The sequence below is a fragment of the Giraffa tippelskirchi genome, chromosome 8 (genome assembly GCF_054371585.1).
Source record: "Giraffa tippelskirchi isolate mGirTip1 chromosome 8, T2T-mGirTip1v1.2.pri, whole genome shotgun sequence".
NCBI lineage: Eukaryota > Metazoa > Chordata > Mammalia > Artiodactyla > Giraffidae > Giraffa > Giraffa tippelskirchi.
This window is the reverse complement of record NC_137282.1, coordinates 10,253,966-10,270,147: the sequence shown is the minus strand read 5'-3', so window position 1 is coordinate 10,270,147 and position 16,182 is coordinate 10,253,966. Positions and strand designations below refer to the sequence as shown.

General features: G+C 36.8%; 2 protein-coding genes across 16 annotated transcripts in view; both read left to right on the top strand.

Annotated features, from left to right (window-relative positions):
* The window catches only part of LOC145518867 (A disintegrin and metallopeptidase domain 3-like), a 109,041-nt gene extending 98,267 nt beyond the window's left edge, over positions 1-10,774 (top strand). For all 12 annotated transcript variants that reach the window (XM_081523939.1, XM_081523938.1, XM_081523946.1 and 9 more), the window contains 3 exons: positions 5,378-5,543; positions 7,358-7,405; positions 10,605-10,774. In XM_081523939.1, the coding sequence (XP_081380065.1) occupies positions 5,378-5,543; positions 7,358-7,403 (212 nt within the window). In that variant the 3' untranslated portion in view covers positions 7,404-7,405; positions 10,605-10,774. The remainder of the gene's footprint in view (positions 1-5,377; positions 5,544-7,357; positions 7,406-10,604) is intronic.
* The window catches only part of LOC145518872 (disintegrin and metalloproteinase domain-containing protein 18-like), a 94,930-nt gene continuing 87,681 nt past the window's right edge, over positions 8,934-16,182 (top strand). For 2 of the 4 annotated variants that reach the window (XM_081524002.1, XM_081524004.1), the window contains exons 1-2: positions 8,934-8,982; positions 14,092-14,168. In XM_081524002.1, coding sequence (XP_081380128.1) covers positions 14,103-14,168 — 66 coding nt within the window. In that variant the 5' untranslated portion in view covers positions 8,934-8,982; positions 14,092-14,102. Of the gene's footprint in view, positions 8,983-13,445; positions 13,542-14,091; positions 14,169-16,182 lie in introns of those variants that run through there. The other 2 variants (XM_081524003.1, XM_081524001.1) reach the window with 1 other exon arrangement.

The window sequence follows — 16,182 nt, the reverse complement described above, 5'->3', positions numbered from 1 at the left end:
TTTTTCCAGTAGTCATGTATGGGTGTGAGAGTTGGACTATAAAGAAAGCTGAGTGCCGAAGAATTGATGCTTTTGAACTGTGGTGTTGGAGAAGACTCTTGAGAGTCCCTTGGACTGCAAGGAGATACAACCAGTCCATCCTAAAGGCAATCAGTCCTGAATATTCATTGGAAGCACTGATGCTGAAGCTGAAGCTACAATACTTTGGCCACCTGATGCAAAGAACTGACTCATTGGAAGAGACCCTGATGCTGGGAAATATTGAAGGCAGGAGGAGAAGGGGAGGAGAAGATGAGATGGTTGGATGGCATCACTGACTCAATGGAAATGAGCTTGAGCAAGCTGCAGGTGTCGGTGATGGACAGGGAAGCCTGGCATGCTGCAGTCCATGGGGTCGCAAAGAGTCAGAAATGACTGAGTGACTGAAATGAACTGAACTGAATTTTCTAGCAGACAACTTATTCTAGCTTTGAAAAGACTACATTTTGTCTACTAGGTTATTTTGCTCCTTTGTTAAAAATTAATTGGACATTTTTTTTTGGTGTATTTCTCAGAAATCTGTTTCATTGATCTATGTGTCACGCCTTCCACAAATACTACACTGTTTTGATTATTGTAACTACAGGGTAATCTTAAACATTAGGAAAAGTTAGTCTTCTCAATTCATTCTTGTTTTTCAAAATTGTTTTGGTTGTATTAATCTCCTTTCATACATATTAAGCTTGTCTATATTTACCAAAAATTTTTCTATGATTTTGATATAAATTTTGTTAAACGTATAGATAAAATTAGGAAGTTTTACATTTTTATTATTTACTATTGATTCTTCCAATCTATGAACTCTGTGTTTATCTTCATTTATATGTCTTTTTTGATTTCCTTCATCATATTTTGTAATTATCACCATATACTCTACATGTTTTGTTTCTTCATATTTGTTATTTTACTTTCTTTAGAGCTATTGTAAATAATGTTGCTCTATACTACAGCATATTTTATATTTATAGGCACCAATTAAGATGATTAATCAATGTTTATCATTCCTCCATCATCTACTCCCTTTGGTCAACTTTGCATGTATATTTGTTCACTTTTGAATCATATCAAATAAATGTCATGTCCAAATGTAGTAAAAGGTGAAAAGATACTATCCTAGATCTTTACAATACAGAACATTCTAGATATATGTGGCAAAGTGTTACATGGTAAGGTATGGCTAACTGGATGAGAATATCATATTTCCTTCTGTTATTAGAAATATTCTGTTCATTCATTGATTCTTCTCTTGGAGGAAATTATGATAGCATTGTTTGATGACTTGCAGTAGATATCATTTGTATGATCAATTTCGGTATCACCTGTACAAAGTTAAAATCTTCCTCGAAGTTGATATATAAGGCATCAAAATTAAAAACAATGTATTGGACAACAAAATTAGAAAATTGAAATATGCCAATGGAAAAAATGAGTCCAGAAATAAACTCTCACATATGCAGTCTAATGATTTTCAATTAGGATGCATGACCACCCAAGGGAAGGAAGGACAGGTTTTTTTTAACAAATTATATTGAGATAACTGGATATCAACAGGCAAAAGAACAAAGATGGACCCTTATACCATATAAAAATTAACTCCAAATGAATCAAGTATTTATACATCAAACACTAAAACTATAAAATTCTTAGAGAAAAACAAGGTGGCAGTATTCATAACACTCAATTTTGGAGTGTTTTCTTGAATATAACACTGAAATCCTAGGCAACAGAACAAAAAGTAGATAAATTAGGATTTATCATAATTAAAAACTGTTGTGCCTCAAAGGACACTGTCAGTAAAGTAAAAAGCTAAGCCACAAAATAAGACAAAATGTTAGCAAATCATATATCTGATTAAGAATTATATGTAGAACATTTAAAATACTCCTACAGCTCAAGAACAAAGAAACATACAACCCAATTAAAAAATGGCAAAGGACTTGAATAGACATTTCTTCAAAAAAGATACATAAATGGTCAATAAGCACATGAAAGTTGCTCAACATTACTCTTAGGCTAGTGCAGGTTGAAACTCCAATTGGATACCAATTCACATCTATTGGGATGCCTATTGAAAAAATTCAGAAAATATCAAGTGCCAATGAGGATATAGAGAAATTGGAATACCTGTGCATTGCAGGTGGAAATGTAAAAGTGCTATAGTCCATGTGGAAAAGTGTATGGTGATTCCTCAATAAAATATAGTACTATATTATCCTGAAATTCCACATCTAGGTATATACCCCAAAGCATTGATAGCACTGACTCAAAGAAATGTTTATACACCCATGGTCTTAGCAAAATTATTCAAATAGCTGAAAGCTGAAAACACTGGAATGTCCATCAACAGTATGAACATACAGTGATATATACATACAGTGGGAAATTATGTAGCTTTAAAAAAGAATTGAAATTCTGATAAACGGTACAATATGCATGAAACTTGAAAACCTTATACTAAATAAAATGAGCCAGTCACATGGAACAAGTATTGGATGGTTCTGCTTTTATGAGGCACCTGCAGACATCAATTCATAGGGACATAGTAGAAAGGTAGTTGTTGGGGGCTGGAGGGAGAGGGAATGATAAGTCACCGTTTAAGGGATAGTTTCCTTTTGGGAGGATGTAAAAGTTCTAAAGGTTGATGGTGATAATAGATGCACAAAGTTGTGAATGTACTTAATGCCACCGAATTTATACACAAAAATGTTAAAGTAATAAATTTTATGTGCTGATTATTTTACGACAATAAAGCACAATTGTCAGGCAAAATTTCCATTTTATGAGACCACAAAAATAATACAATATTTAAACATAATTTGATGAAAAGAAGTGTAAGATATACACTGAAAGCTAAAACTACATTAGAAGAGTGATCTACATAAATGTAAAGACATCTCCAACAAATGTATTGAAAGATTCAATATTGTTAATACAGAAATACTCTCCAAATTGATCTGCAAATTCAACACAATCCTTAACAAATCCAAACTGCTTCTTTTGCAGAAACTGACAAGCTGATCTTAAAAGCTTATAGAAATTACAGCAACACAGAACAGTAATATCAATCTTGGAACCATGGTTTCTAAGAAAACTTGAAACTGAAAAAAACACAATTCCAAAACATATTACAACACTAAAATAATCAAGGCAGTGTAATACTGTCCCAGGAATAAGGATAGACATTTAGTTTAGTGGAATAGAAGAGAGTGCTAAACAAAGCTACATGCTTAGTCATTGGTTTTTGACAAAGATATCGAAACAGTTCAAAGGAAAAAGGATAGTCTTTTAAAACAATGGTACTGGAGCAAATATATATCCACATTCGAATGAAGCTAAATGACTGCATGACAATATTCACAAAAATTAACTGAAAATGAACCATAGATCTAAATGTAGAGCTAAAATGAGGATTTTAGCAGACTGATTGAATTTCACCAAAATTAAGAACTTTTGTGCTGCAAATGATACAACCAAGAAAGTGAAGAACAAACTAAAGAGCTGGAGAAAATATTTATAAGTATTATATCTTGTATGGAACTTGTATCCAGAATCTATAAAGAAGATTTACAAGCCCACAATAAAAAGACAAATAACCCAATTAAAAATGGGAAGCTCATCTCCACAGAAGATACACTGATGGACAAAAAGCCCATGATATGATGTTCAGCGTCTTAGGAAAATGCAAATCAAAACCCCGATGAGACAGTACTTCACATTCATTGGGATGACTATTATAGTAAGAAACACAGAGAGGATATGAAGTAACTGGGATCTTCTTGGTGTTCTTTACACCAGCACTGCTCAAATTCTCGTATCTCTTTTCCACTCTCACTCCGGTAAGAACTGCTGTCTAATTAGCTTCAAGTTGTCTCATACTATGTGGGTATATATACATACACACACAAATCTATATGTTTCTTATTCTTCTGCCAAGGACACCTAGAACGACCCCCATCACACTTTTAGAATCCTTAATCCACAGAGCAACTCTCTCTTTAGTGCTCCACCCTTTATGTCCAGCAATTCTGCTGTGAACTCTGTCCTCCATGAGAATGCTGTACTTCCCCTAGGACTCCAATTCTCTGTGCTGATATCAGCAAGTTATCCACAGGTAGCATTCTATTTCCATAAAATCAACATCATGTTTTCTTTCCTTCAGATATTATAGTTCTATATTTCCTGTTGACCTTCAGAAACCATTTCCCTCATATTTTTGTCCTGTTCTATATTTTTATTATTTGACATAATTAATGGAAAAATTTTACCATGCCCCAGAGTGAAAACTCCCTATCTCTCTTCCATAGAATAATGGATATCTCCCAATTCATCTAATAATAATTTCTGTAATCAGTCTTTGGAGTAGTTAAGCACAGGAGAAGAAAGCTCCACTTGTAACGTGATGATTTTAGTAAAGATGGATCAAAGGGGAGTTGAACTTTTCTGATGGATGAGGCCAAGAAAGGAGAGCTTTAAAGTGTTGAGTTCTATCACAGCGTGAGATTGCTTCATGTTAGATTATTTTCAATACTTTTGCATATATTTGTTAATTTATTTATTAGAAAACATAAACCTTCCTAAACCACTTTCTTTTAGGTAAATTACTTCTAATCGGCATATAACTGGACTGTGTATATGTTTCAACATCAGTCATTCTTCTGTCTTTTGGAGGGGGCATTAAATTTGCTTACAGTTAATATCATCATAATTGCTATGGTGGTAATTCTGCTTGCTTAATATAAGTTCTTTGTATTTTAATTGTGTGATTTTTTGGTTTTGCTTAATTGCACCATTTCCATAGATTTAGCTTTCTAGTTTTATGTAATGTTTAGAACACCAAGAGGAATATCTTTTTTTCTAATTTAAAATAATATCACTTTATACATCTGTTATGTAAATTTAACCTCATGTGCTATTACTGTTTTATTTTAAATTGGCCTTGATATAGCAATAATTTTTGCTAAATAATTTTTAAAAATTTCTTTACTTTGCTCTTTTTTAACTGTAGGAACCTGTTAGATGATAATATCAATCGAATCTATTCTAAGCAGCAGTTCATAGAAGGGGATGTGATATATGAGAGTGTAGCACATAAGTATTAAATGTAAATATAAACATTGAAAATTATATATATACACATACATATTTATATATGTATTTGACAGAAATACATAATGCACTTTGGGGCATAGTCACAGAATTTTGGAAATTTTTTGAATAAATTTAAATTTATTCATTCTATTGATTATATTATTTGAATCCCAAATTTTTATTATTTGAATTACTAAAATGCTTTGAATATCATAGTTGAAAGAGTTAAAAGGTACTCTTTTGTTTTTAGTCAAAAACAGAGACTTCTTGATAAAACAACATGGTGCTTCTCGAAAAAATGGCCTCATGATCAGTTTCTATGTTTTCCTACCTTTCCTCATTGTGGGTGCCATTATTGCTTTTAAGAGGAATAAATCAAAGATATTTCAGAACAGAGAGGATACAGTATGTGAAGAGTAAGTAAACTCAATATTTTTATATTTAATAATGAAGGTGCTCTATGGAAAAATTAAAATATTATTCAGAATATTATAATTGGGGACTCTTAGATGAATTGAGTTAATCTTTAGATATCTACCAAATGTTTAGAAATGTACCAGATTTTTTTCAGATTTCGGGCAAGTGGGTATCATTCATGTCTATATAGACCTAAGAGCAACTGAAGTTACACCGTAAATCCTCAGTACCTTTCAAATAGAAAGTCAAGTTGGCTGTAATTACTCTAGAAAGTTCTGTCTACTTCCTAAGCAACCCTATTATCTTGCACTGACATTCAGTTTTGCCAAGATTAATAGAGACCAGGAAGCACAGAATATGGGGCTGGTGATGAGGAATAGATACAGGGCAGCTTCTCCATGGCTCAGCAGATAAGGACTCCACCTGCAATGCAGGAGGCACAGGAGACACTGGTTTGATCCCTGGGTTGGGAAGATTCCCAGGGGAGGAAACAGCCACCCACTCCAGTATTCTTACCTGGAGAGTTCCATGGGCAGAAGTGCCTTATGGGCTATAGTCCGTGGGTTCACATAGAGTCGGACATGACTGAGCTACTAATACACTTTATACACACTTTCACACTTCTTCTCTATGACTATCCTCCCCAGAATAACTATTTGGGTTACACATGGCCCAGCGAACCTCTCTGAACCCTTTCTGGTTTCATTTTCAAATAAAAACCTCAATTTCTCAAAACCAGTGCCTATTAGTTCATTTTATCAAGTGCCTGTTTGCTCAGTTGCATCTGAATTTTTGTGGCCCTTTGGACTGTAGCCCACCAGGCTCCTCTGTCCATGGGATTTCCCAGGCAAGAATACTGGAGTAGGTTTCCATTTCCTCCTCCAGGGTATCTTCTGACCCAGGGATGAAATCTGAGTCTCTTGCATTGCAGGCAGATTCTTTACATGCTGAACCGTTGAGGAAGCTCCCATTTTATGAAGAGACAGAAGTAAATAGCTGTGCTAGTGTCTCTAGTTTCAGCCAGTGTTCTGTCAGTATTTATAATCACAAGTTAAGTGTTCAAGCCTGATTTTATCATATGCAGCCAAAGAATTTAGGAGGAACTTTTATACCATGACATTCCCTTTCAACAGGAACTGAGTGTGTTAAAGGAAAAATGGAGAGTGTGTAAATACCACAATTTGTAACTAAGCATAAATGAAAGAGAGGCCTCATTAAAGACCTCATTAACAGAAGTGAGCTAATAACTATTCACATAGTTATTTGATACAAATAATATAATTAAAGCTATGATAACCTAAGAATTCACATGTAAATTATCTGCTTAACTTTGGAGAAGCATTATCAGAAATAATTGATAAATGATAAAAATATAGATAGATAAGTGATAAATGACAGATAACTGATAAATGATAAAAATATAATCATTTATCATAGATAAATGATATGATTTATCATTTACATGTTTTATCATTTAAATCACAGATAAATCTATGATTTATCATAGATAAATGATAAAGATATCACTATCATAGATTTTTATCCTATTTTCCAAGTAGACAAAATAGAGAAAAGTAATAGATAGATTTTAAGTTTGAAATTTGAAAAATGCTTAACATATGTAAAAGTTAGGCTAACATTAGGAAAAAAACAAACAGTAGAATGTATGAGCCCTGAATGGAATATAGGAAGCAAAGTGGATATTGTTACATATTACTTGAATAATCAGTACAAATCTAGCTTTTATGGTTTTTGTAACATTATGATTACAGTATTTCCTAATCTTAGAAATAATTCTATTTCTTTCATACAGATCTTTATCAGAAGTCAGCAGTAGTAACAGCACCCAGTCAAGTTAAAGGTGAAGTAAAGGAATCAAGTTATTGACAATATGATATAATTCATTAAATACTTAAAAATACTTTTAACATTACCTCAGTTAATTATTTCCATATTTCATCATTTTGATTTCTGTTTGTTACTATCACATACTAAATCAAAAATCAAAACAAAATATTTGATTTAATTTTATTTTATATTTATCTGGACAGATGTAATGCTACTCATATTAACCACAGTTTTATTAACAAACATTTTTGTAAAAAGAAATGACTTCAAAGACATTTTAAATGTGTTCTTAAAATATTTATGAGCAATCATGCATTTGATCTGTAGGTTTAAGATTCTAACTGAGAGGTTTACACAAATTTTCTCCCAACACTTGTATTAATACTCACTAACTTTCTGGTTATTGTTCTCCTTATTTTAGAAATAAGGAAACAGACAAAGAGTGTAAATTATTCCCTACGTGTATAGAATGTTAGGGAGTTTCCAAGTTCAAGTTTAAGATAATCAGACTCCAGGGTTGAAACTCTTAAAAACTCCACAATTTTCCCACATATTTTCTGATATAAGACTTGGGATGGGGAATGGAATTTACATTTATTGAGGATCTAGTAGATGCCAGGCAAATGCCAACTGCACTGACCCTGCAGGGCAGAAGAACGATTCTTTATTATGAGGTGGGATACCGAAGGCTTCTGTATATGTTGTTCAAATTGCTAACTCAAATGTGTGAAGAAATCGTGATATTTCACATATTAGACTTATCACTGGGAGTATAGGAGAAAAATGAGAAACTCATCTAAGAATGAGATTATGAGTTCATTTCTTTACTTACCTGCCATATATAACTGTGATGGAGAGTGAAATCAGTGGATCTCTATTTCCTTTTCTGCCAGTAAAGAAAACATTTATAACTTGCCTCCTCAATGTAAAGTAGTCTTATTTATGCCTAGACCAATCTCCACCTCTTTTCTGATCATGTTATTGAAAGCCCACATTTAGGTGAAGATTTTGGCCCTTGGCTGTCTTCTTCTCATATCCTACGATCATAGTTTCATCATTATGCTGGGTGCCTTCACCTGCACTCCTCACCTCCACACAACTTAAGTCATTTTCTCCTAGAGCGATGCACTGAGCTCTCCATCTCCCTGTTTTTTTTTTTGTTTTTTTTTTCCAGCTCTAAGTCATAACTTCAATATCATGCTTTCATATACATTTTTTTTTCTATTTTTCACAGTCATTTCCTACCAGAATTATTTTAGGGTTATATTAAGGACTCACCTCCAGAATTTGACACATTCATTCCATAAACATATTTTATAACTTGATTGTAAAGTGTGCTGAAAGGTAACTCATTATATGGAAAAGATGAGAGAAGGAGGAACTGGGGAGCGTGTCCCTGTTGAGCAAGTGATGTGTCAGCCAAGACTTGGAGGAGGTACACATAATAATGCAGTTTAGGTGTTTGAAAGGAGTCACCTGACATCACAGAGCCAACTCACAGAAGGCTTTTATTTAAATGCAAAGGATGCAGGGCAGCAAGAGAGGAATGCAGGCATACACTGGGGGCCAGAGAGACACCTCAGGCACAAGGTCAGAGGTTTCTTATTTTAAATTTTAAACAGCCCAACATTAATCCCACTGCCCTTATCTCAGCAAAAAGAGAAGCCAGGTATTCAGGCTTTCCCACAGGCTAAGACTCACAGCTCCACTGCAGCTGTAAACCACCCCCTGTCTCACAGGCATCAAGCTGGCAGAGCTATCCCTACATGCACTTGGGCAGGAGCTTTTCAAGCACACGAAAGATCCAATGAAAAAAACCTCAGGCCTGATGCAGGAGAGAAAGGATGTTACCTCATACCAGGGGGGTGAAGATGGTCTTAGGAATACATTTTGGATGTGAACCAACAGCGTGAGTTGAGAGTTTGGCTGTAGAGCGTAAGAAACAGTGATGAAGTGATGTTCATTTCTTATAGAGCAGAGAGATCGCTAGGCTACAGTGTTAACTCAGAGCTCTCTGTTCCTAAATGTGTGCTCTTAATATATTTAAAATTTTATTTGAAAATTTATGGATGTTGCAAGAGAAGAATCTGCATAGGTAATCATGAGCCAAGACAGGTGTCTGATATGCCATGATATAAAGGTTACAGTTTCTAATTTATGAGTAGGAACATGCTTGCTCAGTTTGCAACTCTTTGGACTGTAGCTCGCCAAGCGCCTCTATTCCATGGGATTCTCCAAACAAGAATACTGGAGTGGGTTGCCATTTCCTCCTCTAGGGGATTTTCTCTACCCAGGGATTGAAACCACATCTCCCATGTCTCCTGTATGGCTGACAAATTCTTTATCTGCTGAGCCACTGGGGAAACCCAAATAGGAATGTAGTTGAAGTGTTAACTAATTTTGAAGTGGTAAAGGGAGGGATTTAGCATGATAATGTCCACTTTTAAGAGATTTCACAGGGATATATTAGGAGAAAATGTGGTCAGATTCAGGCAGAACTGGAGACAAGTAAAATGGAATGCACAGTGAAAGTGTCATGAGGGTAGGATTGGATGATATGGAAAGAATAGCAAGTTTTGAGACCTAAGGGGTAGACCTGGTTGAAGTGGTGACTGAGTGGATGTATTTGGGTTAGAATAGAAGAGGACTATGAAGACTTAAACATTCTAACTCAATGGATAATGATACCTTTTACTATTGACATGCTGTACAGTTGGAGAGAACCCATTTGGTGTTGGAGTGATGAAGCAGAGAGGAGTGAAGAAGGGGTTTGTTTTGAACATGTGTGTGTGGGATACCTGTCAGAAATTCACAGAGGACTGGAAGTTCTCTTCCTCTGTAGATAAAAATAGAGAAAATAGTAATTATTTCCTTCTTCACATACTTATGGCTCTTTTCCTCTCTATTTCCTTGTTCATGATTTTCTCTGACTCATGTAAAACATGTGTCAATGAGACATACATAAATACAGTTTATAGAATTTCCTTTTAATGTGACTATCACAGATGTTTCTAGAAAAAAAAAACTAAACAAAACAGACAAAAAAACTTGGGTTTACAAATTCTGTGGAGCACAGGCATAGATTGTGACAGTATAAACTGTCTTATTATACTAATTAATTGATATACCTGTAACTTTGTAGTAAAAGTAGATAGCTTCTGTTAGTTTATAAAATGTAGCATTTTTATTTTTCTATATTTCTTTTACAACAGTGGCTAAACAATATTTCAAAAAATACAGCTTGGAGAAAAGATATTATCAAGAAACAAACCATTATCTGGCCTGATTCAAGAATAAAAAAAAAAATCTGCTTTTTTCACCTTTTGTGATGGCTTAAAGTTTTCAAATTAACAAGCCAAAATAAATCCTGTGAGTGAAAGCATGTAGGCTTGTCTCTTTCGATTCTGTTCTCAAACCCAAGTTCACGTCCCTGATGCACACTGAGGCCAAACAAATGGAAATGGTAGTATTTGGGGCAGAGAAAGGTTTATTGTAGGGACCAACCAAGGAGAACAGGAGGCTAATGTTCAAAAAACCCAAACTCCCTGATGGCTTATGGGGAAGAGTTTTTACAGGTAAAATTCAGCGGCAAGGGCTGCAGGGTGTGGAACATTCCCCTGAGTGGGCCGTGTTCCAGCCATCTCAGTCATCAGCCTTTCCAGTCAGTGTGGGTCCACTTGCTTGTGCTCAGCCTGAAGTGACCTCCTCCGTCTGGGTTGAGGGGGCCCTAGTTCCTGCTGAAGAACTCAGAGATGTGTACAAACCACCAGGCACATCACCCGAGGAGGAACCAGCACCAGGCCCCTCGCTGCACTATTGTTTCTTCCTGCCTTCCTTCATTTCCCTGGTTAGTAACTGTTTGAAAATGCCCTCTGGAACTCATGGATGGTCTAGGAAGCTGAAAGCCTTTTTCCTTCAAATAAGAAATGGGAGACATGGAAAGACTTTTGTGTCCAGGAGGGCCCCACAGGGTCCTGCTCAGCTTCAGTCCTTATAGTTCCGTGATCCTCTAGTTGGTCCTGGGAGGTTGTTCCATCCCAAAGACACATTCCATCATGCACTCTGCCTCTGACTGCCTGAGCTCAGATGCCCACAGCCCTGCTAATCACTCCTATCTCAGGAGGGGACACCTGGGTCCACTATCTCCAGTAGCTTGTGATTCTTACACGCTACTCATTCCAAGCTTTGGGAGATTAAGAGGATATTGAGTGTTGTAGGTCAGGGCAGCCCCAGGGCCCTCAGAGTGTCCCTGGCCTCCATTCTACCTTCAAGAAATTAATCAAACTGAGTTCCTGGTCATAGATAACTATTCTATCTCCAGGTGATACTTCCCTGGCCCCATGGAAAATTGAGTTCTAGAATATATCTTGTCCTCTGAAGGACCCAGACTTGCTGTCTCTCTTGATGGATGTGCTTCTGCACATTTCAAAGCGTTATCTGTGGTTTAGAGATCCATCAGCTTGCCTGGAATCTAACTAGGACCTGCAGAGTCTCCATCAATATAAATGAAAGTGATCCTGGGCTAGGGGTGGGAGGAGCTCATCACAAAGGCCAAGAATTTCCTTTTCCAAATGAGCAGTCAGCTGATGATGGATACACAAAAGGTGGTCCATCCATACAATGGGATAGTATTCAGCCACAAAGAAGAGGAAGCACTGATATGCGACAAGTGGATGAATCTTGAAACTGTTATGCTATTCATGGTCTCTGTGAATAAAGCCAGTCACAGAAACCATATATTATGTATTTGTATGGAACATCCAGAACCAGAACATCTAGAGAGACTAAGAATAGCGATTATTAACTGCTTGCAGGGTGGGGGGTGTGGGAGAGAGGGGAATGAAAAACTGGGGTGGGGATGGTAACAGTTAAAGGGTAGAGGACTTACTTTTGAGATGAGAGAACTGAAATTGACTGTGGTAACGGTTGCACGTATCTATGAATATATTGAAAATCCTACAGTCATTCAGCTGTGTGCTTTAAGTGGGTGAACTCTGTGGTAAAAATCATACACATCAGGATGATTTTATCGCACCTTTATTCATTTGTACCATTATGATTCATGTCCTGCCTTATTTAATAATAATTTCTCAGGATCAGTTTCCCAGGAGTACTGTTGCCGTCTAGGTCCAACTTTTATGCCTGATCAGAGTTTATTTTTGTAATTGTTGGTACAATACATCCTTGTTGTGGAGTGTCCTGGGATAAAGCAGGGTGGGGATGAGTGGTGGGCAGAAGGTGAGTTAGCTTTTGAGCCGGAGCAGTTTAAGATATTTGTCAGAAGATTCAAAGACAATTGTGTGTTCTGTCTTCTGCCATGGTACCCCCTTTCCTCTCTTAGTTTGTCTTGCTGGCTGTCTCATTTCTACAGCTTTCTTTGTATGGTTCTAAAAGGAATTTTAACAAACCACACTTAGATTCCATTTCAAAATTTCCTTTCCCTTTCCTCAGCAAAGTATAACCTAACACTGTATTTAAGAATAGGGACACAGTTGAAGAAAAGTGCTTTCTACTGTCATATCCAGGGTCAAATTCCATATTCTTGATTTTTCCTTGTTTGAAAAGATTTTTTTAAAAAAGATTATGAAGTCGGCAGTAGCACAATTTAAGAAGAACATTTCTTGAAAAAAAAAAAAAAAACAGTTAATATTGCTAGTTTCCTCTTTCTCTCCCACCATAGCAAATAAAAGTTGTTAGAAAACCATCACATGGAGAATGGAAATTACCAGGAACTTCCCCAGAATAGCGTGCGTGCTAATTCGCTTCAGTCGTGTATGACTCTGCGACCCCACGGACCGTATGCTTATTTGCCCCTTTATCCCTAGAGGTGTTTGAAGGATGTCCACATTGTCATCACAGACCCGCTGTGCGCAGGCGCAAGCTTTTGTCTGCGGTTCCTTCTTCCGGCCCTGAGCACCTAGCCACTCAGGATGCCGAAGGATGAGCCAGGGCAGCTGAAAGCTAATTCAAGGCCCTGGCCATCACCCCCAGGGCTCGGGGCAGCGTGCTGTACTCCTGAGGGCTTCTGCCCGCGAGCCTCAGGGATGCCCAACGGCCTCTCACCTGGCTCTGCTTCCTGCGCCCCCGCCCAGCCATGTTCCTACTCCTCGCACTGCTTGCTGAGCTTGGAGGGCTGCTTGCGAGCCCAGGTAAGACTGCGGAGCCCCGACTTCCTTCTCCCTCTTCTGGGTACTGAGCAGAGCTGGGATCTTCCTGGGGAGCAATTTCTGTAGCTCTAGGATCCCTGCCGTCTGTTTCTGGGATTCTCTGATGGTGCCTTCCTCCCACCCCCAGCTACTCCTGGACCAGGATAGGGGATGGAAGATGTTAGCCAAGGATCCAGTGTCTCAGCTGATGAAGGTCTTTCTGGGTCACCCACTCTGTAGCCAGAGGACTTACCAGGTTGGGTACTGCCCTGGATTTATTCCTCAGAGACCCGAGGGAAAGGCTTCAACGTGGTTCTGGAAACCAGCAGGATGCTCCTGTGGCATTGTGTCTGTTCCCTGTTCATTTGTTTGTTTCCTAGCCATTTCTCAGTGTGCCATTGAAAATCTGTTAGAATCTGTGGACCAAGAAGGAGGGTGGACACATGTAGATAAATTGACTTACAATTGTAGACCCTACCATGGACTCAAAGCTTAAGAATCCATGCTTGTCTTAGAGGACTGTTGCAAAAAAAATCCCATTTTCTTACTACAGATTCTGAGGGAATGTTCCTGTATGTCACAGTTCCACAGAAGATAAGGTCAAATGAGAGTGAAGATTGGGAGAAGCAGGTAAATGATCAAGAATATTACTTTTAAAGATGGAGTGAAGGAATAATTCAGGAGTGTGGGATGGACATGTACATACTGCTCTATTTAAAATGGATAACCAACAAGGACCTACAGTATGTACGGCACAGGAAACTCCGCTCAATATTTTGTGGCAGCCTGGATGGGAGGGGAGTTTGGGGGAGAATGGGTACAGGTATATATATATATATATATATGACTGAGTCCCTTTGCTATCCATCGTGAAACTCTCACAACATTGTTAACTGGCTATGCTGCAATATAAAATAAAAAGTTAAAGAGTATCAGTTTTATAATTTAAAAGTTTAAGACTATTTTTATGTACTTTTGCATTGGATCAGATCATACTGATTTGTATTTGTTTGCAAAGCCACATGTTTTTATTACTAATTCCTGGGCCCTTCCCTTCATCTCTCAGGCTCTTCTGAAGCACTTGTTCACAATTTTCAAGAAATATTAAATACTATTGATGAATCATATTGGTAGAAATAAACATTAATTAAGTGTGACAATGGTTCAAACTGCAATTTATGGAAAGAAAACATTATTAATGGCCACAGTTAAAGTGACAGAAAAAATGGTTTTGAGCAAGATTTAGACTTGTGAATTTGACCCAGAAGCATCAGACTTATTAGAAGTAAAGGCCAAAGAAAAGGGAAACTAAAAATATCACATTTGCCTGAAAAGTGATAATATGTAAATAACGGAAGTAAACAACTTGAAGTTTAAAGTGACAACTGAAGTTTAAACAACTTAAAGTTTAAAGTGATAGATACCACATTTACTGACAATGAAAGCATGTCAGTAAATATTAATTGGAAAAAGAATTTGAAAAATATGCAGTGCTACTAAAAACTGATTAAATTGAAGACATTCCATCTTGAATATTTTCTTGATTAAAATACTTCAAATTGGCATAGTTACACTGTTTTAGATTGCAGACCAGAAACTAGAAGTCATAATACAGGGGTTTAGATTTCCATGTGGTTAAGAAATGGGGTCAATATATAGAAACTCTGAGAAAATGCTGTCAGTTTGAAGGAACAATTTTTGAAATGAGTAAGTAAAAAAAAAAATTAAGACTCCATTAACTCTATTTTGATACACAATGTTGGAATGTATCATGATTATGTTCTACTACTGAACAATTATAGTAAAAACTAAACATGAAATTGTACTTGAAAATCATAATAAAATAATTTCCTTTAGAGAAGTTTTTTTTTTTCATATACTGCTGCTGCTGCTGCTGCTAAGTTGCTTCAGTCTTGTTCAACTCTGTGCGACCCCATAGATGGCAGCCCACCAGGCTCCTCCATCTGTGGGACTCTCCAGGCAAGAGCACTGGAGTGGGTTGCCATTTTCTTCTCCAATGCAGGAAAGTGAAAAGTGAAAGTGAAGTCGCTCAGTCATGTCCAACTCTTAGCGACCCCATGGACTGCAGCCTACCATACTCCTCTGTCCATGGGATTTTCCAGGCGAGAGTACTGGAGTGGGGTGCCAGTGCCTTCTCCACCAAAGGGTAGCACTTGGTTAAAATACAGAACTCTACCCAAACCCACTCCCTGCCCTCCAGCTTACCTGTGAAAAGTTCGGGGGCCATATGGATTTCATATACTACTCTCATTTAATTCTCACACTAACCTTTTGAAATATTTTATGTACATTTTCATATATATATATATATGAGAAAGAGGATTACAGATGTTAAGGTAGTCAGAGTTATCAGTTTTAAGACATGGAGTCACAACTTTAACTTATGAATCTTTTTCCATTAAGAGTAAACTACCTACTGTTGAAAAAATACTTGCATATAAGCTTGTTTTCTTTTTTTTCTGATTTGCTTCCATTTGTATGTATATTGTCATTGCATGGTCACTTTAAACTTCAAGTTGTTAACTTCAGTTATCTCAAAGTATGTAGCAACGATGCAGGATGTGAAATGTGCAGTGTCTGTCTACGTGTTTTGAAATCTACGTATGTTTCATTACTGGTAATT